The sequence below is a fragment of the Callospermophilus lateralis genome, chromosome 2 (assembly GCF_048772815.1).
Source record: "Callospermophilus lateralis isolate mCalLat2 chromosome 2, mCalLat2.hap1, whole genome shotgun sequence".
Lineage (NCBI taxonomy): Eukaryota > Metazoa > Chordata > Mammalia > Rodentia > Sciuridae > Callospermophilus > Callospermophilus lateralis.
The window spans coordinates 12,808,683-12,833,645 of record NC_135306.1 but is presented as its reverse complement, the minus strand read 5'-3'; the positions used below and the strand labels follow the sequence as shown (position 1 = coordinate 12,833,645).

The 24,963-nt window shown below is 53.4% G+C and overlaps 1 protein-coding gene across 15 annotated transcripts in view; it reads left to right on the top strand.

Moving 5' to 3' along the window:
* Positions 1 to 24,963, top strand: part of Dab2ip (DAB2 interacting protein) — a 183,066-nt gene that overhangs the window by 91,413 nt on the left and 66,690 nt on the right. For 13 of the 15 annotated variants that reach the window (XR_013090351.2, XM_076845543.2, XM_076845548.2 and 10 more), the window contains one exon: positions 12,282 to 12,427. The exons of the other annotated variants lie outside the window; for them this stretch is intronic. Coding sequence is in view for 11 of the 13 variants with exons in the window: in XM_076845543.2 (XP_076701658.1) it covers positions 12,282 to 12,427 (146 nt within the window). In the remaining 2 variants the exon portion in view is untranslated. The remainder of the gene's footprint in view (positions 1 to 12,281; positions 12,428 to 24,963) is intronic. 15 annotated transcript variants of the gene reach the window in all.

Genomic DNA, 24,963 nt, shown 5'->3' with positions numbered 1-24,963 from the left:
GTCGGTGGGAGAACGGGTCCCAGCACCCTCAGCCCCTCCAGCCCTGCCTTCCCTGGGACTTAATTGTTAGCGAGCTGTTCAAACCTGAAGGGACGGTCCCTGTCGTCCGTCTGGGCCTGTGTTCTGTGGGAAGAGGCCTCTTTCTGTGGGGGATGTTGTCACAGGCCACCAGATGCAGGAGCTGTCCAGGGTGGCCAGGGCAGGAGTGTGGGCCAGGGATATGGGAGCCTCCCTATTTGGAGCCAGGCCAGAGTCTGAGCCAGGCCCGAGGTGGCACTGTGACATTCGGCAGGGTTAGGGGGCTACCCACCCCTCTGATAATCAGGAAGGTGGTTTTGTTAGCTCTGCTGTACGAGGCTCCTCTCCAAGGCTCTCGGAGGAGGGACAGGCCCAAGGTCACACGACTGGCCAGTGGCAGAGCGGGGGCCTCAGACAGCACCCCAGTCCCTGGGTCCTTCCTGGCTGTGAGCTCACTCACTTTCCCTCAGCCCTCTCCACCTTCCTCCTTTCTTTCTTTCAATAAATTTTTAATCAGTGTCAACCGTGTGTCAGGGCCTGTGCTGGGCACTGAGGATACACGTAGGATTAAAATGTAGTTGCTCCCTGCAAAATGTAGAGGGGTTGGCTGGGTTTATAATTTCCAGGCAGGGAGAGGAAAAGGATATTCCAGGCCGTCACGACAGCCCCTGTGAAGGTCAGGAGATGAGAAACATCAGGAGTAACTGAGAGCAGTTTGGGGGCTGAGGTGTGGAGAAATGGCTGGAATGTAAGTGAGAGGAGACCCATGACAGTGAACAGAGTAAACAGAAGCATGGAGTCCCCAAAGAAGGAGTTGAGATAGACCAGAGTACGTCAGAGCAGACCTGGGGTGCAGAATGTGCTTCACCCAGGAGTATACTGAGCCAGCAGGACCTCCTTCAGTGGACAGACTGGAACTGGGGTGGCAGGTTCAGGATAGGTTCAAGCAGGTTGTTGGGAGCCCTTCCCACCCCAACACCTAGGCTTAGAATGTCCTTGCTTGGGGGCGGGGGATGTTGAGGGCAGAAGTGGGGGGAGAGCCCACTTCCAGGCACCCTGGAGTCTCTCTTCTCATCCTGGGTGTGCTAGCTTAGCCCAGGGGGTGTGGAAAGGGAAGGGAACCGTCCTTGAAAGCTCCGTTTCCCAGCCCTGCCCTTCAAGGCTCAGATAATCGGATCCTCGTCAACTTTATTCTGCACTAACGGGGCCCAGGCAGGCTCAGTGCAGCGGGCGGGAGGCTGTTGGGGGCTCTGCCTTCCACTCTTCACTCGCTCTCTGGGCCCCAGCTTCCTCCAGCAGGATTCGAATCTTGACCACTGTCCCCTCTGTGATTCAGGCAAGTTGCCCTGACTCTGAGCCTCTCTTTCCCCATCTATAAACGAACACTGGAGCCATGAGCGCTCAGTACCTGGCACAGGGGAGGCACAACCCCTTGCTTGCACAGGGGTGTATCCCTGCCCAGTACTGCCCCAGAGCTCCAGGGAACCTGAACACCCCCATCTTCACCGGCTGCCCCACAGCACCCCCCCCCAAGAGCTTGTGGGCTAAGCTGTGGCTCCAGGAGGTGGAGAGAGGTGGGGAGTGAGGGCCTCACTGACCAGAGACCACAGAGTTCTCAGATGGCCAGTCCTGATGGACAGAACTGGAGGTGCCTGTGCAGGGTGTTTTCCTGCCAGTTGGGGGCAGCAGAGGGCAGCGAGTGGCCGCCTGGGTGGCTACTCCCAGTGATGTCCTGGGGGTTTGTGTGCCGGCCCAGGGAGCCTGAGAGCTGCAGAGCCACGGAGCCACCTGCTAGGTGGTGGGATCCGCTTCAGTGAGGGAGCACCCAATCAGCTGGCCACTGCTGGGCCTGGCAGCAGGGGTGGCCGAGCCAGCCAGGCCTGGGTTGACCAGAGAACTGGAATGTTGAAAGGAGACCGTGGTCAGGGACATTGGAGGGGAAGGTTTGGGATGAAGATAGCCTCCTATGAGGAAGGGCACAGGCGAAGGTGGCCAGAGCGCTGTGGTCACCCGTGGATACTCAGCTACTGCCACCCTTTGACAATTGACAGGCAGCTTGTCCCAGCCTTACTACTGGTTTGGGAGGGAGCCAGGTGGGCATTCCGGGAGAGGTGGGGTGGTGGTCAGACCTGGGCCTGCTGGCCCGGCTGGAACCCGTCCCTACAACTCTTTGCTTCTCCGCAGTGGGGATCCTGAAGCCTGTTTTGCCCAGGCCCAGGGCAGGCGCTGGGCACTCCTAGGTCTTGTCTCATTTCATCCTTACAATGGGAGGCAGATCACAGGCGCCCCACTTCCCAAAGGTGGCATAACGGTGGGAGACGGAGAGGGAAGAACTGGCTGAGGCTTGCTCAGCTCCGAGCCCGGATGTGGAAGTCCTCACAGAGCCTGGCAGCCGCCCCCTGCCCAGTCTTTGCTAGCCAGTGTTGTTATCCTGTCCTTCTTACAGATGAGGACGCTGAAGCCCAGAAAGGGAGATGTGTGGTCCCGGGTCACACAGCCAAGAGCAGACAGAGCTGGTGTTTGAATGCGGGGCTCCCTTCTCCCTGCCTTACTTTGTCCTGTCCTGCATCCCACAGGCCTGGTTTGATGGTTAGAAGGCATCTGTGCTGGACAGACACCCTGGGGTAGAGAGAAATACTCCTCTCTTCCCCTTCCCTGTGGCCTGCAGCCCCTCCCACTTCCCCACCCTCCTGCCTGGAACCAGGAGCATGGATGTTGGAGGGCAAGGCTCAGATGCCTTCGTCCTCCTCACGCTAGGAAGATAAAGCGATCAAGTGGCATTTGGTTGGGATTGCAGACATAATTATATCTGAGCTCTCCGGTGGGAATTGTTCCCAAAGCCAGGAAGCCCTCTGTGGAGGTGGCAGCAGTGACATCTGTTTTGACACAAGTCTTCACGTCGGGATGAGTGACTTTTCCTGTGGAATTGCTTAGAGAACATTCAGAATGAGCCATGGTTGTTACTGCTCTGCCCCAGTGCCTGAGACGGCCCCTAGTAATGGGGGGATCTGGTTCCCCAGCCTGGCATTCAAGGACCCACCGTCTGTCCCAGCCCCTGTGCCTTGGACCCGGCTGGTCCTTCGGCCACAGTTCCCTCATTGCCATCCTGGGCTCCCTCCCTCCCCAGTCTCCAGAGCAACTCTGCCTGCACATCCTCTCTCAAGGACTCTGTCACTTAACGATCCACCACCACGTGTCCCTCTCCCGTCAGCCCAGCCCGTGGTGACCTTCTCCAGGGCAGAGACTGTTTCTGATTCATCTGAGCCCTTAGCACTGGGCCAAGGCCTGACCCTGGTGGGCACTGGCGGGGCTGGTGGAAGTTAATGGGTTGAATGGAGTGAGTGGGGTGAGCAGGGAAGAGAGGTCAGGAAAAGTCACCACCCCACCACAGAACCCCAGGGAGACACCGCCCAGGCCTGGACACTGACCTTGATACTGCACCCGGGGTTCCCATGAGCCTTTGGAGGCCTGGACTTCCCCTGGGCGCTTGGCCTGACAATGGGAGAGCACCTGGGAGGACAGTGGCCTGCAAGGTCCTCCCCTGAGGTGGGTCTGGTGTTCCTGGTGTGGACGGCTCACTCACTCAGGGATTTAGGGGGCCTTCACCACCCTCCTCCCAAGGCCAGGAGCGCCTGGGGGTCTGCTGTTCCCATTGGCTCTTCATCCAGGGATAATCAGATAACACCTCTTCCTGTTTTGCTGGCCTGGGGCTGGCCTGGGCTGCTGGATGCCTGGGAGGGCAAGGCAGGGTCATCTCCCATTAGCACACCTCCATTGGGCAAGCTGTTGTCCCCAGAAGGTCCCTGTCATTTGTTGTCACTTGCAAATGAGTCATCAGGGAGGCATGCCCAAGCTAGAAAGGATTTAGAGGTCAGCTAGACCAAGCTCCTCCCTGTACAGACGGGAAACGGAGTCACAGCTGCCCAGGGCCTCGGGGTCTCTAGTGGAATCACGTAGGAAGCACAGCTCTGGAGCAGACCACCTGATTGAACCCAGCTGCTGCTTCCTGGCTGTGTGGCCCTGTACAAGTTGCCTGCCCTTTCTGAGCCTTGGCTCTCTCATCTGCACACTGGGTTTTGAGAATTAAACAACAAAAGAAAATTCACATAAAGCTCTAATACATTGCCAGAAGTAAGCGTCAGGAAAACATGGACTCACATGGACTCATCCTTGTTAAGGTGTTGGAATAGCTCTCACTGTTATCAGTAGCAGTGCTGGGTTTGGACCTGTGTCCTTGACCCTGAGCGTACATTGATCCCCGCCCACTCCCCCCAAATCCCGGGCACTGGCAGGCCACTGGGAGGGCTTACTGCTGTCCTCCCCTGCCCCTCATACCCTCTGGCCCTTGAGTGACTGGGCTCCACTCTCCTTCCCGTCCAGACTCCTGGGTTCCTGAGGGCCCCCTTGCCTTGGGTGTGCCCCACTCTGGGGACGGAGGTGGTGGGCCCAGGCTGGGGCACAGCGTGTCACTTGGAAGCCCTAGGATTACTCCAGGGCCTCCCAGGCAGCCAGACTCAGCCCTGCCTCCCCAAGCCTGTGCCTGAGCTGCGACTGGGCTCGGGTTCCCTCTGCGAGGCTGCCCTGCCCCTGCTCCTCTGGGCAGGGCACCTGCTGTCTCCCTCTCTGTTTCTAAATTGCCCTCCAGAGTCGCCACCTCCACCATCCCGTTCAGTTTGCTCCAAAGTGGGATCTTTAAAGGGCCTCTCCGAGCCCTCTCTCCTTTTTCTTTTGACATAAACACGTCTTAATTCATTTGGGAAATATTTAGGAAATACCTGCCACCCTGCCCTGGGCTGCCATGGTCCTTCTCTGGGGCTCTTACAGCCCAGAAGGGGTGGGGACGCTAAGCAAATTCATGGATAATCACAATCATGATGAGCTGGCAGAGAGACCTGGCCTGGCCCAAGGGCACTGGGGAGACCCAGCCAGGGGAGGGACCTGAGGGTGAGCAAAGCCCGTGGTGCAAGGGGCCCTCTGGCTTGTGGCGAGGCTGGTGGTCACAGGGAAACGACAAAGTGACCATGTCAGCAGGCAGGATGGAGTGTGTGCCAGGAAGCGGGCTGCGGTCCTTCTATGTGTCGCCTCATCACATCACCGCTGGGACTGCTTCTTGTCCCCATTTTACAGAAGAAGACAGCCATGGACATTCAGGCACTGGCCTAAGGTCCCAGAGCCACTGAGCAGTGGAGCCCTCTGCTCTCCCCTCTTCAGGGGGCAGTGGAGGCGTTTGCCTTTTACCTGGGGATTCCTAGACATGGAGGTGCCTCGGGCCTCACAGGTGTGCTTAGGGGTGTTGATGGGCAGGAGGAGACGTGTTTGGGGCAGGGGTCTCCAGCTCTTGCCAGGCCACAGGACCCCAAAGGCTCTGGGCTCCCAGCTCTTTGACCTCTGGGCCACCTTCCCTTCCTGCTCTGGTGAGCTGGGCCCATGTGTCCGTGTCGTGCTGACGGCTGAACATGGCGTATACAGGTGGGTTTGCTTCAGTGTGCTTGTTCACCTGTGCGTGTGTGTGCGCTGACCCATGTGCACATGGGTCTCCGTGTCTGTGGTGCGGTTGTGTTGGGGAGACGCGTAGGCTTGCGTGAGCCTTTCTCTGCAGGCGAGCACACATGTGTATCTGTGTGAATGCCTCTTCTTGAACATGCGTGTTTCTGGCCTATGTGTTTCTCCATGTGAAGGTGTTTAGTTTTGGTTTTCTGGGCAGTGTTTCAGGGCAAGAGTGACCCTCGAGTGTCCCAGCCCCTTCTTGGGCCCTCATAGTCTATTCATTGGTTCTCTTCGTTGAACCCAAGTAGTCCCGCTGCCTCTCAAGGCGACGTGGAGCGTGGGGGTTTTTGTGTTTGATGGAGTGCTGGTTCGGGTGGGCAGGGTTCTGAGGGCATAGCGGGGCATGTGAGTGGGCGGCCATCAGAAAGCACCAACTTAATCCAGCTTTAAAGGCCTTCCCTCCTTCACCTGTCACAATGTCTGACATTCTGTCCTCTGTGAGTCATCCCCCAGTTGGGATCCTCTTTGATGGCACATACCTCCCGGGGTAGGAGGCCAGGGATGGACAGCTTGCTAAGGGCAGGGCCCCAGCACCTGGGAAGGAGGGCGGGAGAGTGGCCCATCTGAGGACCCGGCAAAGCCAGAGAATTCCTTGGTGTACTGTTAGCGTCAAGCTCGGGAAAGCCAGGCAGCCTGGCCCTGGCCGCTGCTCTGACTAGAGAACCTCAAATGTCAGTACGGAGAAGGTCTGGATGATCACCTAACCCAGCCCCTTAGCTACAGATGGGAGGGCGGAGGCCTGCAAAAGGGGGAACCTGGGAGATCCCCTCAGACCCCGCTTTCCTTTCAGTACCAAGGTTGAAACCAGGAGAGTTTTATTTCTGAACTGTCCCCAGGCCCCCCCTTTTTATAAAATTTGTTTTCAGACAAGGTCTCTAAGTTGCCCAGGTGGGCCTCAAATTTGTGATCCTCCTTGCCTCAGCCTCCTGAGTCACTGGTACTACAGGTGTGCATTATCATACCTGGCTAGCCTGGTCGATTCTTGAAATGTCAGTGGCTGGGGTTTTGAGGAACAAGGGACCTGGGTTCTGCTGTCCTGCCACTGCCCAGCTTGTGCATTCTGGGCAAGTCCTATTGTTCTCTGGGCTTCATGAGGGGCCTCATGTGGTATTGGCTTGTCTCTGGGCCCTCTTGGCTCTCAATCTATGACCCAGGAGGCAGGACCCCCACTACCCCCCGCCCTGGTGTCCCTGCAGCCTGCTGATGTTTTAGGTCTGCCTGCAGCCTGTGTGCCTGGGGCCGAGAGGTGGCAGTATCTGGATGGGATCTTCCTGTGCCTTTCCTTTTGATTTAGATGTATTCCTGGCATTTGAACAAAGCCTCAGAAAGATATTAAGAGAGATGTCTGTCAAAACAGCCTCCCTCCTTGAAGGCTCTCTGTTGAGTATGGACCTTAGATGCTGGGCCTCTGTTGAAGGAGGGCCATGGGTTCTGTCTCCGGGCTTGCTGAGCACTGTCTTGGGGTTCCAGTGTGGGCAGCTGAGGAGCCAATGGGAGACAAAGCTGTGTCAGCCCCCCCACTCCATCTTCAGTGCCTCATGGTCAGTTTGTTGGAAGGGGAGAGGGTGATGAAGGCAGGCCCTGGGCAGAAAAGGCAAGATTAAATAGATGCAGGGGTTGGAAATGCTGGAACTGGAATCTGCCTTGTTTGCATAGCTGCTGTGTGCCAGGCACATGCTCTGCGCTCCATGGAGAGGGAGAAACAGTGGTGCAGAGACTGGTGTCTCGATGCAGGGCTCCCCAGTGTGTGGGTGGTGGTGCTGGGACGCAAGCCCGTGGTTTCCTAGCTGCTGCCGCCTGGGCTGAGGGCCAGGTGCACATGAGGACAGGACTGAGCTTCCAGGTGGGTCCTGTGTGCCTCCCCTTCTACCTGGGTCAGAGCATGGAGGTGGATGATCTGAGCTGTAGTTTCACAAGGTGTGGAGGGGTCTCTCCCCTGTTCACCCAGGAACAGGACTTTCCTGGTTAGAGTCCCAATTCTACCACATGACAGCTCAGCTAGTGCCTTTGCTTCTCCAAGCCCTCTTTTCCTGTCCTAACAACCCCAAACAGTCTCAATTCTGCAGCCTGCATCCTCTTAAGGACTCCTCCTATTAGAGGCCCTGGTCCTCCAGGGCAGGTCTCCCCCCGGAGTGGGAGGTATGCAGTGAGTTACTATGGGACACAGCCACTTGGCAGAACCAGAGCTCAATAGCTGGTCACTTATCATCATCATCATCACTTGGAATTGATTGAAATGGGCGAATGAAGAAACCAGGTGACTGCAATCGCGAGGACTTGAGAGGCTCCCGAGTGAACCAGACTTCAGGACAGTGGCTTATGGCTGCAGCTGGCATGGGGAGCGGCTTGGGGACCCAGCGGTCCTCGGGCCTGGTTCCGCATGTGAGTCTGCCCTGTGCTTTGGTCAGTGATATGGAAGAAGTCCAGGGGGCTTGTGGGTCAGCTGGGAAGGGGCTGTGTCCATCCTCAGAGAAGGGCAGAGGCCACGCAGCTGTCCAGATCCAGTCATCAGGGACAGGCTGAGGGCGCAGCTTGTCACAAAAACCCTGGGGCCTTCCGAAACCAGCGCAGCTGCCTGACTAGCGCACAGGCACAGGGCTGTGCTCTCGGAGGTGGAGTGCCCCATCTGGGGACAGAGCTGCGTGGTCCCCATGAACTCTGGGGGCTGCTTGCTGCGCTTTAGACATCAGTCCCTGCTCCCCGGGATGAAAGCCGAGGCGTCACCTGAGCAGTCCTGCCCCCCCTGTGCCCTGTGCACCCAGGGAGTCTCTGAGGTTGCTTTAGAATAACATGCTTGTTCAAAGAGTTCAGAACTTCCAAACTGGATGTCACTCTGTGGTTCCAGGAACATTTTGCAAGCATGTTCATTCATGTCTCTGTCCTCACTGCCAGGTGGCCTTCAGGCTCCTGGGAGAGCCAGGATAGATGCCTGCCTTGGTTGTCATGTGCCCCTTGGGACACAAAGAGGTGGTTGTACTGAAACCAACATCAGTAATAGTGATAATAAAGCTAGCAACTCCGTACTTGCTTGATCTTTACCGTTTTCCTGATGATAGAGGACCTTATTTAACCCTTCCTATAATCCCGTACAGTAGGCATCATCATTAGCCTGTTTTACAGATGAGGATACCGAGGCTCAGAAAGGTCCAGTAATCGGCCCCCACACAGGTCGTCTGAATTAAGATTTGAACCAGGTGCTGTGGGAGAACTAGGTTGGTCAGCAAGGCCAGCCCCCGTACTGGGGGGCAGCTTTCTGGAGAGGTGGGGATAAAGTCAGGTCCTGAGCGTTGTGGTTAAGAGGATCAGAGTGCGTGTAGGGCTGGGTGGGCTAGGGAGTAATAGTAGAAACCGTGTCTCACCCTCAAGATGAGCTGGACATAGCATATGTTACAGCAATGAGTTTAACAAGCCTGTGCATTTGTGTGGGAATTTGATGTGAGAATAACATTTGGCTTTTCCTGAGAGCACTTACTGTGTGCTACACGCTGAGCCTAGAGCTTTACCAGCCTCCTCAGTCCTCTCTGCAGCCTGCTCCCCCATTTCACAGAGACGAGGGGACCTGTCTGGCATTTCTTAGTGAGGGGTCTGTGCCGCTAGGTTGCAGCCCTGCATACCAGTCTTCTCAGCCACTGACCGGCCTGGCAGCAGGCTCCAGCACAGCCCAGGAAGAGGACAGCAAGAACTCTGAAAGAAAGGGTGCATGATTTCCCGACTGCCACTAGTTAAAAGTTGACTTGGGTCTATCTATCTATCTATCTATCTATCTATCTATCTATCTATATCTATCTATCTATTTTTGCAGCACTGGTGATAGAACCCAGGGCCTCTTGCATTCTAGGCAAGTGCTTTACCATTGAGCCACTCCCTAGTCCCTTGATTGGGATCTAGAATATGACTTTCTGACTTGAAGATCAGTCAGTTTGTCCTCTGGAGTTCGGGGGTGTAGCTACTGCCTTCCAAGGGACAGGAGAAAAGCCTTGTTTCCCTTCATCCAGGGCTGGGTGAGGACTCCCCCCAACCACCAGGCCTTCTATCTTGGTGAAGGAGAGAATGCAAGCTGTGAGTTTGGGCAGAGCAGGGGACCAGAGTCTGGGGTCTTTGATTAACCATGCTGTGTGACCTTGGAAAATTCCCTCCCTGTCTCTGGGCCTCAGTCACCTCAGTAATGCAGTCTTTTGGAACTGAGTCCCCTTTCAGGATGATGAATATTTGTCATATGCAGGAACCTGAGCTGGGTCCCTGTGGGAAACAAGATCTGTAGGGCAGATACTGGGTATGGTGGTGGGGCCAAAGGGAACCCTCCCTGTTCTCCTGAGAAATCACTCTCTCCATGATCTGAGCTCCTGGATCTAGTGTACACTGCTTACTCCATAGTGTTCTTGACTGTCAGGGTCACTGTGTCTAATGGACACCAGGCTCTCAATAAGGTGACTGAGTGGATGTTATAAAGAGCATTGAGTCCCAAGGTCATTGCTATTTCCAGTGGGGGGTAGATGCCATCCACGGTAGGTTTTAAAGAGGAAGCTGCTGTCAGAGAAGCATTAAGTGTCTCATAGGAGGAAGAGTAGGGAAGAGGAAGTGGCATACATTCACCCACCCTCCTGGAGAGGAGAGGACTTTATTTTTTTAAAACTCAGAAATAGGATCAAGCTGTCAATATTGCTGCAGAATGAGCCCCATAAATTGTGAAACATGCTTTGTGGTTCTTTGTACCACAAGAGTGTAAAAACTGACATTTTCATCAGGGTAGAAAATAAAATCCAAGGAAAAGGTACAAGGCCCTTGGGGGAGCTTGCTTGACACAATACCTGGGACAGTCCCATGCAGGCAATCCAGGTGAGGCTGAGGTGGGGAGAGCCCAGAGTTTACATAGAGGTGCAGATCGCTGCCTGCATGCTGTCTTCCAGAGTCTGGTGCTCCAAGTCTGCGGTGCCTTGCCTGCGGGTCACCCTTCTGAAGGAGGCTTCCTTCTGCCACCTCTGATACTGAGAGATTTTTGCTGAGCTGCAGCTCATTTGAATACCTTGACAGGTAATGCTGGGCTGCAGAGTCAGATGCATTTGGACTCCACCATTCAGGAAGGCCTTTGGGTGAGGTGATATGTCAGGTAGATGTTAGAGGATGTGCAGAATGCTGACAAGTGATCAAAGGGATAGGTGTCCTATGGATGTGAAAGGTTGAGGAGGAATAAGTAAGGAGAGAGAAATAGGAAATGGGAAAGCTTGAAGAGAGTGGGCAAAAGAGGGATGTCTTATGGAAAAATCTCTGGCATTAGGCAGACCTGGAGGCTGGGTGTTCTTGGGTAAATCACTTTACCTCTCTGAGCAAGGCTTCATGTACAGATAATGTTTTGCTGTTGTTTTTTGTTTGTGTGACTGATAGGAGATAATTCATACAGCTAAGGTTTGACCTTGTTGTGTTTATGGTTCTCTGGCCCTAGAGCTGGACAAATTCAGCTCTACAGCAAATGTCTAACCCACTCCCTGGACCCAGAGAGGGCTGCCAAGGCAACCCTTATTGCATGGTGGATGAAATATAGTTTTCAGATTGTGTACAACATCAACTTTAAAATAAGTTATTCTTCCATTCACTTGTGTTGTTCAATCACTTGGATTTGGAGGTAGGGGCAGTGTGTGCCAGAACTCTTCCCAGAAAACTCTTCTTCCCTCAGGGATTCCTCCTTGCAGTTTTCCTGCCTTGAGCTGCCTTCATGTTCCAAGCCCTGCAGAACCCAGGCTGTGGGTAGCCTCTGGAGTCCCTATGTCCCCATCACCTGTAAAGGGAGCACTGATGCAACCCATGTCCTCTCTGCAGCTCTTCCATTAGTCCAGAGCACTTGGAATGGGGCAGCTTCAAGCTGTAACCTGAGTTCCAGTGCAGCCTGGTAAATGGAAGAATGGTCCCAATGGGGTGTCCCCAATCTTGAAAAACACAATAGGGGTACCTTGCACTTCAGTCCCTTGTTCCTCGCCCTAAACTGAGTGTTAGGGCTCCTGTCCCCAAGGTGGTTGTCCCTGCTGGGGTACAGTAGTTTCAGACTCCACCTGCACAGTCAGAGGCTGCCACTCGGGTCAGGGTACCAGGCGGCGGTCGACTGGCCCCTCAGAGGACCACGCGCCTGCTCTCTGAGCCTTAGTTCGCCCCATCTGTGCAACCGCGGGCTGACAGCACGGCCTCACAGGTGGAGAAAGCGCTTTATCACTCCTCGACGGGGCAGGGGGCGTGTACTGCTCCAGGTGGGTAGGGAGGTGACCTCGTTTCCCCGCGACAGGCTGCGAGGCCAGGCGGAGGTGAGAGGCGGCGGTCTGTCCAGGCCCCCGGGGGTCCCCGCCCCTCCGCGGCCCCGCCCCTCTGCCCCGCCCCTCTCGCCCCGGCGCCGGGGGCTCGGGCGGCCTCGGCCGCGGTCGGCTGGGCTCGGCTCGGCGTCGCCATGGCAACAGCGGCTTAGGGGGCGGGGGCGACGTGGCGGGCTGGGCTGGCTGGCGGGCGGGCGGCGCGGGGTGGGCTGGGCCGCGCTGCGCGGGCCGGACCGTCGGCGCTCGGTCGGCGGGCGGGCGGCGGCGCTGGCCGCGAGCTGCTGGGGCCGAGCGCGAGCCCGGCCCGCCCTCGGCCGCGCGGCCGCCCAGCGAGGGTGCGGGTCCCGCGCGGGTCCCGGCCCGCCGCCGCCGCCGCGCTAACCCCGCCTCCCCTTCCCCCTCTTGTCGCCCCGCGCGCAGGGCTTCCTCAGCCGCCGCCTCAAGGGCTCCATCAAGCGCACCAAGAGCCAGCCCAAGCTGGACCGCAACCACAGCTTCCGCCACATCCTGCCGGGGTTCCGGAGCGCAGCCGCCGCCGCCGCCGCCTCCGCCGCGGACAATGAGAGGTGAGCCCGCCGCCGCCCGGCCCGGCCTCCCCGCGCCGCCGCCCGGGATGCGCCCCGAGGGCGCGGGGACAAAGCCCGAGCCCCGGTTCATGCGCGCTACCTGGGGGAGGGGACCCCACGCCGCCCTCAGGAACTTGTGGGGACCACCTCGGACCGGGGCCCGAGGCGAGGACTCTTTCTTTTCCCCCCAGGGTGAGGTGAGGAGGGGGTGTCCGAGGCCCGGGGCGAGGCCGGCGGGAAGTGCGCTAGCCAAGAAGTCCGGTCTCGCCTGGCCGAGGTGGGCATTGTTTCCCGGGCCGTGCAGTGCCCGAGCTGGGGACGGAAGTGGCGCCTCCACCCCTAGGACCCATTCCCTGGCCTCGGGAGCCCCCCGGGTGTCCGATACAAAAGAAATTTTTCGTCTGGGTTTTGCTGAGACCCGGCCGCGCGGCGGTGAGGAAAAGGGTGAACATCTGGAGGGGAGGAGCAGGGGGCTGGGCCGCTTAGGGGGCACATCTGCTCTAAGTAGGGCACGTGCTCCGCTGGGGGCTGGGGCGGGCAGTGCCCAGGCCCTGAGTTCAGGGGCATGGCCAGGAAGAAGGGCCTTCCCAACCTGGGCAGCTGCTTCCCTTCTTCACCTCTACACTCCCAGGGGTATCTCCTGCTCCTGGCAAGCAGGGAGCAGGTGTGGAAATTCCAGAGGGAGGTGGCCTGTGGGGCAGAGGAAAGGAAGAAGGTGGTTCTGCCAGCTGGGGAGTCACCGGCAGTGGAGCAGGCTACAGCTCGCAAGGGCAAGCCCTCCTGGCCACGCACGGTTGGGGCACTGGGCGGGCACAGCCTCTTGGGGACTGGGTCCTCCTCCTTGAGTGGTGCCAACCACAGGCACCTTTCCATTCTGCTCAGGCAGAGCGTTGGATTCTTCTACCAGTTAGAACGTGTCCCTGCCTAGCCTGTGGAGGTGAAAGAGCAGGGTGCACCAAGGAGCCTTTTCAACATTCAGCCCCAACATCTCAGGCCACTGGCAGCTGCCTTCACTGGGCTGTGTCCGCGTGTACGATTGGCGATTGGCACTCCCTGTAGGGGAAGCATAGGTAGAATGAAAATGTTTCTTCCCTCCTCCTTGCTTCCAGCCGGCAAAGGAGTGCAAGTTATAGCCTAACTCCTGCCCAAGGTTGAGTGTCTTCTTTAACTGACCCTAGCATCTTACCAGAGAGTGCCCCTCCACATCCCAGTAGAATTGCCAGACCTCTAATTTCCATCAGCCCAGAGCTGCTCTTTCCATCCCCACCACTGCCTGCAGCTGGCTCCCTGCCCCAGCTGCCAAGCCCAACCCTGGGCAGGACCCTCAGCCTTTCTCTGATGGCCGTGGTGCCCCAGGGGACCAGGCGTGCCCTGGCAGGAAGATGCAGCCAGGCCAGAGCTCAGTGCTGGGTGCAGCCACTGCGTCTTTGAAAATCTCGCCTTCCCATCTTTGTTATTGTCTGGGCGGCAGGCCACCCGGTTTGCTGCCTCCTTCCCTCCGCCCGGCCCCCACCTCCAGCTGTCTTCCCCAGGAACATGCCCTTCTCTGCGCTTTCCTTGGCAGGGGTCAGGACTCTCTGCACCCGCATGCGGGGGCTTGTGTACGTAACCTGTTCTGTGTGCATGTGGTGGTTGTTGGGGAGCAGAAGAGATAGCAGGCATCCGGCCTCTGAGTGTGTCTCCCCTCCTGGGAGCAGGCGGCATGCATGTCGTGTTTACCTCCCTCCAGCGGGAAGCTGGCTAAGAAACCCAACTGGCAAGCGCTTGGTTGGCAACCCTGGCAGGGAGGTCACGGCATGGCTAAGATGACCTCGTGCAGGTCCTCCCCATCCTGGCTTTAGGTCAGCCTTGCTACATGTTAAGGGGGTGCGGAGTGGGGGTTGGGAGTGAAACTACAAGCCTGTTTTTGAAATTGAGGATAAACGGTAGAGGTGGGAGCCGAATGTCACTGGCAGTGGTGGAATTGTCTTACTAATTTTCTGTAAACAAAATCTGGCTTGGTGGCTTCTCTGGCACAGAAAGGGAATCTAGATTTCCCATGAACAGGCAAAGAGACTGGGTTTGAAATCCTTTTACCCAGCCTTGAAGCTGAAAGACGAGGGCTCCTGATTTGTTGCTTTGCTTAGGAATAGATTTGCCCGGCTGCTGCTGGGGTGGGTGGGCGGGCAGATATTTCTCTGGGGCAGTCCCTGGAGTCTTTCTGTTTGGAGTTGAGTGAGTAAAACCAACTATGGTGACCCCTCTTCCCCAGCTCATGGTCAAACCTGGTTAGTGGAGAGCTACCTACTCCTCCTCTTCGAGCGGGTTGGTTGTGTTAGTGAAGGCTGGAGGAGAGAATAGGCTGCCTTTGGTTTGGCTTAGCAGCAAGGAAGACTTGAATCCTGTCTCCATAGGACCTCCACTGGCTGCCATGCCTCTCCTTGGGGGCTGGGGTAAGTGCAGAGAGAGTGGATGGGGACAGGGATGGGAAAGGGGCTGAGGGCTTTTAGGGTGGTAAGTGTGAGCCTTGTTCCCCATGGCCCTCCCATGAAGATGAACAGCCCAGGGCAGTGTTGGGTGGCCACTTGAGTCCACCTTGGGGTGAATCTGTGATTTATATGGTAACTGAAGAAGCTTTGTTGCATGCTGCCTGTGTGCTCTGCAAACTGCTGTGTTAGGGAGGTTCTTTTTTTGCACTGAACTCTCTGATCCAGTGGTTGGGAACCAGTTGGTTCCGTGCTGCGATCTTTCTACTCCCTGGGAGAGGTATGTACCTAAGGTGTGGAAATGCTGCTCTCTGATTGTGCGATTGGGGTTAGGCTAGCTGGGGCTTGGTGGACTCGGGAGCCATAGGACATGTTTGAGCCTTTGTACTTATTCTCCTGAATCTGGCTTTGGGGGAGGTTCCCAGCTGGTCTGCACAGTCCCTGGGCTCCTTAGACACTCATTTCTCCTTTAGAGGCTTTGGCAATAAGCACCAAGGACAGGTAATCATTTCTCTCATGGATAGCAGAAATGAATGCTGCTCAGATCACTTTTCAGGTGAAAGGTGTGCTGGCAAAAGCATTTTCATTTTGCAAGCTGGAAATGTGGTTCATTTACAGGGCTGTTTTAATGTTGGTAAAAGTGATATAGGATGTGGTGGTTCTGCCTTCCCAGATGATGATTTCTAAGTGACTCACTAATTTATTAATGTTCCTGAGGAGTGGCGGGGTAGGGGCTGGGGGTCAACTGGCATTATTATTCTTTCCTCATCCCCTTTTCTTCCTGATACTGTGCTAAGATTGTGTCTTCTCTGGCTCTCCACTGGTCTCTATCCCTGTAGTGGCAGTACCCCATTCCCTTTCTTGTCAGTTGGCCTAGTGCAAGACTTTACTTGTAAACGCAACCTGGTGCAGGTGAGCAGGGCTGGTTCTGCAGAGATGTATTGCCTCTTCCAGGGAATGTGTGGGCTGTTGGAAAAGTTAGTAATGGTAGGATTACAGGTGATGGAGGACTAGGAAGGGGAGATACTTGGAAGTTGTGGTGGGGGCTTCTGGGGATTCCCTAACGGCCCTGAGTAGGCAGAGGTCAATTCTGTTCCTTGGGGGTGAAGCAGTCCCTGAAGGAAGGAGAGAGAGGAAGCTTGGTAAGGAACAGGGGGAAAGGAAGGTAGAAGTTGTTCTCTTGCTTTGGTTGTGGACAGTCCTTCAGAAGGGGCTGGGCACCCTGGCCTGGATGTGTTCCCATTTCATCCCCTACTGTAGGCAGGGAGGGTCTCTGGTCCTTCTCCACCTTCCCTTGGGGCTGGTTTGTGAAGCATGGAGATGGTGAGATGGTAGTGCAGTTCAGACCACACCAAGAGTAATGGGAGTATGTGATCTTTGATTTGAAGCCAGATATTTCTGGGGCAAGTCACTTAGGCTTTCTGAGCCTCAGTTATACACTTGAAAAATGGGCACAATGATGAAAATGTCCTTGGAGACATTAATATTAATACATTCAGCACATACTTATTTGAAAGTATCTGTTCTATTCAGTGCTGTTTCCTTAGCATTTAGCACTGGGTCTCTCACATTCCTTAAAATGTTTCTAAAATTTTATTAAATAAAAAATTCCGTGGGAAAGAGTCAAGTGTTGTGTGTTTTTAGTCTTAGTTAATATTGCTAGGGATAAGTCACTTTGTCTTGGTAAGCCTCAATTTTCTTATCTACAATTTGGGAATAATAAGAAGTTATCATGCAGTGTCATTCTAAAATTCAAGAGAGATAATAGATGTTGCTGTGGCTGGTAAAGTGAATTAAGCCAAAAAGATCTTTATTAACCTTGAACACGAGAAGTGGCTGGGCAAAGTGACCCTTCTTCCTTTTTATACCTGGGGAAGTGAATCTCTCCTCTGTGTGTTTTAAAAGTCTATCTGAAAAGTTCATTGCTGCAGGGATGCTCTATCAGGCAGGAGGATTCCAAATTTAAGACCAGCCTTAGAAACTTAGTGAGACCCTGTCTCAAAAAGTACAAAGAGCTGAGGATGTAGCTCAATGGAGAGAGCTCCTGGGTTCAGTCCCCAGTACCAAGAAAAAAAAAGTTCATTGCTTTATCTTTATTTGTTTTTTGGCACCAAGGATTGAACCCAGAGGTGCTTAACCACTGAGCTACCTACCCAGCCTTTTGTATGTTTTATTTTGAGACAGGGCCTTGCTGAATTGCTGAGACTGGCTTTTAACTTGTGGTCCTCCTGCCTTAGTCTCCCAAGTCACTGGGATTACAGGTGTGCACCACCATGCCCTGCTTCATTGTTCTATCTTATGTTTGAGCCACCCTTACTTTTAATAATTTAGGCATTTAGTTATGTCCAGTTTTTCTTTATTAAAAATAATGTGGGGAATTAAATTCTTGGGTATTAATTTTTGTCTATCTCTGACTTTTTCCCAAAGGATAAAGTTTTAGAAATGGAATTACTAAGTCAAAGAATATGAAGTTTGAGGTTTTTGATAAAAATACTCATCACCAAAAGCCTGTAATTATTTACTCTCCCCTAATTTTTGAGAGTGCCTACCTCTTTCCTTACACTCTTTAAAACAATTGAATGTTATCATTAAAATAGTCACTGTCATGAATAGGTAGAAAAATGGTATTTCTCTGTTATCTTTCCATTTAGTTGTTTGTTATTGAATATTGCTTTCCCAAGTTTAATGGTCAATGGTGCTGCTTCTTTTGAGACTTGTCTCTTCCTGTCCTTTGCCTCCAGAATGTTCCCACAAGTCCTTCGCGGAACTCTTGGTTGCCTTGTTTGGACTTCCTCAGCGCCCAGAGGCCAGTGTAGGTGGAGCCTGCCTGTTAAACTCTACAGATAAGTGGTAGGACAGGGAGTTCATTAATTACCTGCAAGAACTGCTCGCTGGGCCTTGCCCTCCCTCTACTCTTTTCTCCCTGCCTCTCCACAAGGGAATCAGATTTAATTCTTAATACAGCGGTTGTTCTAAGGAGGCTTTGTGTTTATATAGCACTGTGAGAGCTCTTCTGCCCTACAGGGAGGTAGGCAGTGAAGGTACTGTTAGATCCAGGGAAACTGAGGCATGCCCTCAAAGGCATGGAGGTGGGACCTTCAGAGTAGTCAGGCCCTTTAACCAGAACCCCTCCTGACTGCAGCTTTTAACTTGGAGCCTTATGGGCACCTCGGGGGTGGGGGCAGGGTTGACCAGAGCCATAATTGTGAGCACGTGATTCTGAGCCTCAACTCCAGAGAGGGAGGGGAAAGCCACAGAACACGACTTGGACACATAGAAGAGCCAATTTATTTTTGCTTTCTCATTTTTATTGCCCTCCTTTTATATCTGCAGCTCCCTTGTGTACCTTCCAGAGATCTGAGCTGGGCAATATTTTTAGGAACGGTGGAAATTAGCTGGTCAGAATGTGATCAGCTCCAGATTGGGGTTTCAAAGGCTGGAGAACCCTTTCTTTGAACAAGTGTGTGTACATGTTTTTGTATTTTTGCTAGTATGCACCTGTCCTTGTGAAGGTGTCTATATGTGGTATGTAAATGTTCTTGTACATGTCTGTGCATTTTAAATGAGTTAATACATGTACAGCTTTTGGAACAGACCAATATGACGTCATGTCAGATTGGGCCATATGAAGTAGCTATTTTTGTAGGTTAAATATAGGTAGATGACTCAGTGCAAGTGCTCAGTTAAGTGTTGGTTACAATTATTATTATTGTGTGCTTTCTTCTTGTGTTTGTGTCTACCAGTGTGTGCATGAGTGTTTACATATACCCAGCTGTGCTCATGTGTGCAGCGTGATCTCTTTGGGTCCCCATGCATGCATATCTTTGTACATGGTGCATTTTCTGTCTGGGCGTGTGAACCTTTGTTGGCTGGTTTTATGAACAAGCTGCCCACTTTCTTGGGAAGAATGTCCCAAGTTCTCTGACTATCCTCTTAACTGGATGCCAGGCAGCCTGAGGGTACAGTGGGATCTCCTCCAGTTTCCCCAAGTAGCCCTGCCTATTACCAGGCCTCACATCTGAGGATATGCAAATCAAGTCTTTAATGGAATTCCTTTGCAAAATATTATTTGAACCAGAAAGTTAATTACCAGGCTCTAATTAATGGCTATTTTAGAAAGCCACAGAAGTAAACTGGAGGAGATCATAAGGAGACTGAATAGGCAAAAAGAAAAAGCATGTGGCTCCCCCAGTGGCTTGGTGACTCTTTCGGGCCGGGGCAGGGGGCAGCGCTTGGCGGGTTTGGCGTGCCAAGTTTCTCCTGTGCTCTGGGCTATTAGCCCACTCTCCTGTGGGGTTGGCTGTTGGTGATGGGTCAAGCTCCCCTTGCATGAAGAAACTCAGGTGGTTTTCATCTTCTGGCCATCAGACCATCCATCCTTCTAGAAGGAAGGCCTTGGAAAGAATCCCAGCCTGGGATGGGATGTGTGAGTAGGTGTGGATGGGAGGCCTGAACTGAGTTAAGGCTGTCCCTGCTTCAGAGTGGCCAGGTGACATGCCTAAGACCAGAGTCACTGTCCACTCTGCCTTGTGCTTAACCCCTTTTTTACTCTGTGGGTCCTGCAGAGGATACTCACCCCTGGCTCTGCTCCAACCACACCCTAGGAAGCTGCACCACCAAATCTCTGCCTAGGACCCAGCTCCCGACTGCTCAGGGTGGAGTCACCTGTGGCCCATGTGTGAAGTGAGACCCAGCTTATACATCCCTTATCTGGGCTTTGGTCAGGCCCTGCCTATTGTTCTCTACAACTGTGAACAAGCCACAGTTCCTTTCTGCACCCCTTTTTGTCCATCATAATCCTGCCTGCCACCCATCACAGAACACCTGCTCATCCCTCACTCAGGCTGACACCAGGACTCAGAGACTAGTGTGATGCAGGTGATATGGATGTTTCCCTCCTGGACCCAGGTGTGCCTGCATTACCATTCCCTTCTGAGTTACAGGATATCTGTCTTCCTTGGGCATGTGACTGCCCATCCTTGTTTGCACAGGCCATACCACATACCCTCTTACATGCACACATGAGATCCTTCCTTGGCACTTGGAAAGCAAGTCCCCATGGAAGTCACCAGTTTTGCATTAGATGTCTCCATCTGTGCCAGGTGGGTGGTGAGATAAGGTCCCAGGGGAGGGAGGTGGAGGCAGGATTTATCCCTCTTGCAAGGGTCCCTGGCACCCTGCCTGGGAATTCCCTGGGCATTTCTGAGGGAGGGTAAGAAGTGAACTCAGACTGGAGGTCAGACTCAATCCCAGGAGTATGCTAAGAATAATAGGGCCTCTGCTCTTGCTCTGTGTTCGCTTAAGAGGCCTGCATGCCCCTGACTCCTGGCTCATCCCCTAGTAGACCTTGGCCAGTGACAGTGCCTTGGTGGTTGATGTGCTGGGTGGAGGCACTGAAAGAGCACTGTGGACTGCACAAAGGAGGTGTTCAGGGTTTGCCAGAGGGATGGACCAGTGGGCCGCCTCAAGACCCTGCTACTTCAACCTTCCCCCAGGGGCAACCGAGCAGGCCTTTGCCCTCTCTCCATCTGCTGCCCCTCCCACCACCCCTTGTGGGTATGGCTCAGGTTGGATGAGAGGGAGTTCAGGGATTATAGTCTTGGTTCTACCGCCAGCTCAGTGTTAGAAAAGCCCCCAGAGCTCTTGGGTTTAGCTTTTCCTCTCTCAGGGCCAGTAGCACAGGAGTTATTTCCCTGTTCAGTGCCTTTGCAGGGTTTGTTACTCATGAGCACAGTGACCCCTTCCCTCCCCCATGGGGGAACTGAGGGGCCCTGCCTTTGTCCCACCTGGCTCAGGCCACCCTCCCATCCCCATTTAGGCCCTGATGGCACCTTCTGCCTGTCGCCTTGACCTTTCTCCAACAAGCAGAGCCCTTGTTCACAGGCTCAGTCTGATGGTAAAAGAGCACATTGGGCAGAGATATAGATGGCACCAGGGTAGCATGGGCTCTAATTTGATGCGACGTTGTCGTGGGGAGTTTTCATACCGAGGGCAGTGAATTAGTGTAACATCTCCCTGTACCCACTGACTAAGGGGAAGTTAATTTCATGCTCTGTCTTTTTGACATTCATAATCAAAGCGTTGTATTGCAGCTGCAGATTGTTAGCACGTGAAGGATGTGTGAGCCTCAACAATTACTGTTTCTGGCTGGGGAGGAGATTGATTAATAGATTGTTTCCAACTCCACCCCCTTGTTCCTTATCCCTTCATGCCTTCTTTCTTCTTTCCAGCCTCCTCAGATTGCATCAGGAAACTTAGTTTCACAATGGACTGTGATAAAAACTCCCCTCTTGTATGCATAGACCAGGACAGAGGAGGGCCCATACAAGGAGGAATTGTCTGGAACACCTAACAAAATGCAGGTCTTGAGCCCCACCTTAGACCTTCTGCATTACACTCTCTGAGTGGGTGGGGCAACTGTGTTTTCCCAAAGTTTGAGAACTCTTGCAGAGGGGTGAGAATTGTGCCACACTGTGTGCCACTGGCTTGCCTAAGCACTTCTCAAGCTGTGTTCTTATTGATTCCTCATAGCAGGAGGGTTTTTGTTTCCTATTTCACAGATGTAGAAACTGAAACCCAATATGTGAATGGCCTAAAATCACCCTTTGGGGAAAACCCCCAGCCCAGGCAATTTATTCCCTGGTTGGGGCCTAAGAATCCCACCATTAGCCCATCTTGCCATTTGTTTTTAAGGTTGTGAAGGCTTTTAAATAAACTCTCCTCAGAGCAGTAGCAGGAGCCCTCTCTTGTGTTTGCACGGGGCTCCCCCTTTGGAAAGCTCCTTTGACCAGTGCCCTGGTTTCCTGGGGGTGCTTGGAGCAGCTAGGGTGTTGAGATCTGATGATCAGCAGGTGAGTGAGGCTCAGAGAGGTGAAGGGGCAGAGCTTAATTTGGAACTTGGCTCCTAATTTCCAGGAGCCTACCTCTGCTGCCAAGACCTATTCCTCTGGCCGGTTCCCTGGTTATGGGTGGAGAAACTGAGGTTCAGAGAGATGAGGTCACTTCCCAGGATCAAACAAATAGCTGTAATATAATTCAAGCCCAGCCTGGGATGGGATGTGTGAGTAGGTGTGGAGTCAAAGCCCCTACAAGCCAGTATTTCAAGACTGAACAATTGCCATTTGCCCCCATTTGGGAGTGGAGGTCTTTCAGCAAAGCTGGAGGGGTCTTGTTCAGTGATGAGAGCGACTCTCTATGGAGAGGCCAGGCCAGGTAGGGTGCACTGCACCCCCGTGAGGCCAAGTGTTTGCTAAGACTATGGATCGAGGATGGGGTGAAAGTGCAGGGAGATCTGGACCTGTGAGTCAGGAGCTGGAATTTGAAAAGCCAAAGCCCTGTCTTCTGCACTGCCCGTTGATGAGTAGTTGATCTCCCAGGTCTGGTTCAAGGCCCACTTCCACCAGCAGATTTCCTCTGAGCCTCAGATTCCCTGTCTCAAAAAGCAAAACCAGAAACTAATATTGCAGGCGCAGGATTCGTGGAGGAAAGCAGGCTGACACAGAGGGGTGCATGAAGTCTTTCCTGGGGTTTGGTTTGCTGCATTCAGGTCATGAAGCCCCTGGAGCTGTTGTAGAATGGAGCCATTGTAGCGGGGTGGGACACAGATGTCTTCCATCTTGCTGTCTTCAGGCAGGCTTCTCTTGGTGCTGCTATGGCACCACCCACTGCCCTTGAGTGGCCACTGAGGATGGGCTGGGCTCTGTGCCCAGAATACATTTCCTCACTTCATCCCTATGTTGTCACTATAAAGGACAGGTGCTGTTACTATCCCCACTTTACAGAAAAGAAAATGGAGTCCCAGAGATATGAGCAACTTGTCCAAGTCCTGCAGCTCATACGTGGTAGAGCTAAGATTGAAACGCTGACAGTCCAGCTTTATTCATGAAGCCCCTGCCCCCAACCCCCATCACTGTTTTATGTGGTCTCTGCTCACAAACTCTGTTAACATGTGTTTCATGTTCTGTCAATAGTACCTCAATAAACTGCCTACCATTTGTGAAGCACCTATGCACTGGGCATTATGTGATGTACATACATGATTTCCAATCCTCTGGACCACTCTTACTTTGTCCTCCCCTGTCTGACAGGAGAGGAGACTGGCCTAGACAGTAAATTTTTTTTTTTACTCAGGACTTGCCTCATGATGGATTTAGAATCCAGATCTCTTTGGACCCAAAGGCAGGGCCCTTTTTAACATACTGGCTAATGTGACTGAGCACGTCCTGTTGGCTGGATCCTGTCTCCAGCATTTTGCACAGATAAACTCGCTTCACTCCCATAACAGCCCATGTAGTGTGTTCTGTGTTGTCAGAGCTAGGATCCAAACCCAAGCAGCCTGGCTCCCTTGTCTGTGCTTCAACCAGTGCACAGCGCTGCCCTCTCTCCCTGTTCTACACATGACAAATTGAGATTCTGAAAGGTAAGAGTCACTTTCCATGAGTGGAAAGCAGATGAGTGGTAGAGATGGGATTTGCACCCAGGTTTCTCCAGTGTCTTCATACTCTGGAGAGTGTTTTCATTCTCAGAGAACATGGCAGCTCCCAGGAAGACTTGGGGGAGTCCAGGGTCACCAGGGGCTCTTCAGGAGGCTATTATGGTGTGGAAGTCCCTAAGGTGGTGATGGAGTAGCAGTAGAGGTGGGCCCTCAAGTGGAAGGGGACTCTGGAACAGAAGGGCAGGCTTATTGACTGGCTCTTCCATTTGCAACTTTGCGGTTATTCTCAAGTGTCTTTCTCATGGGCTCTCCCTGGCTTCTTCTGGGTTTCCACATACCCTTTCCTCTTGGCAGAACTGATGAGTAGTGGCTGCATTTGATCTGTTGATTTATGATGCTGGGCAAGATGGATGGGAGGGAGCAGGGATGGTGCTGGGTAATTGGTTTCCATAGCACCTGCTTCCTCCCTTGCCCAGGAGGGTGTGAAGGCTGATAGAGTGGTGATGGCGAGCATGGGCTCTCTGACCAACTTTGCTCAGGATCTGTGGGGAAGGTAGGTGAATCCCCACCCAGGGCGCTGTTGCAGCAGATTTATGAGGGGGTTGCTGATTGGCTGCAGGCCATGCCCCCTAGGTGTTAGGATGTGGTGTGGGGCAGTGGCAGTGTCTTAGCCAGACATTCTGACTAGTTCCTAAGCCAGTCTGCCTGGGGTGGTCTTGTCCACTCACTGTAGGCTCAAGAAGTCCACAGTTTTGTTGATGACTGTTTATGAAGAGAATCTAAGGAAGTGAGAACCTACTCCAAGGAAGTTCAGAGTCAAGGGTTAACTGCCGACAGAGAACTTGATGAGACTTATAGTCCCTCCAAGCCAGGACTGTATTTGGAAGGTCTTGTTCTCTTTCCTACCTCTCCCACTCATTGGGTCCTGTGCACCCATGGGAACTGAGTTCCACAGAGCATGATAATTTTGCAGATGTTAATGGGTACCAGGGGTGTGGGAATTCCATAGTTCCAATAGGTTAGGGAAGCAGTCTATTCAGATCTTCTCAAAATCAGTTTCAGAAGTTCCTGGGGGTAAGATTTGATGTTGCTCTTCAAATACATTTTGCATCCTTACTCTAGGAGGTTAAAGGCCCTGAGAGGACCTGCAGTAAAGAAGCTAGTTTTGTTTAGTTCTGGGTTTCCTGTCCCCCCTCCCAGAGCAGCTGTCAATATCTTGCAGCAGGAATGTTCTGCAGAACATCATTTGGTAAACATTGGATTTGAGGTATTCCTTTTCCTTGGAAACATGTTTTTTAAGAGGGAACTTTGGAATCATTCCTTGCCTTCAGGACCTACAGAAGAAAGCCTGGAATGATGGCACTGCTGGCTCAACTAGTGTGTGTTGTTTTGAAAACAGCATCCCTGGGTCCTCAAAATCATTCCTTAAAGCAGCCACCAGCTCTCCTGCAAGGGTGGGGCTGGCTCTAGTGGGGAGGTGGTCTGGCTGAGACTGGACTGGGTTTATTGCCCTTTTACAGGCTGGGTAACTCCAGTAGCTTGGACTCTGGGCCTCCCCATCCCCCCTAGGCTCCCTCTGAAGAAGGCTGTAGTTCAGGCAGTGGCTGCCCACAGATTTGCATAATTGCGCTGTTCCC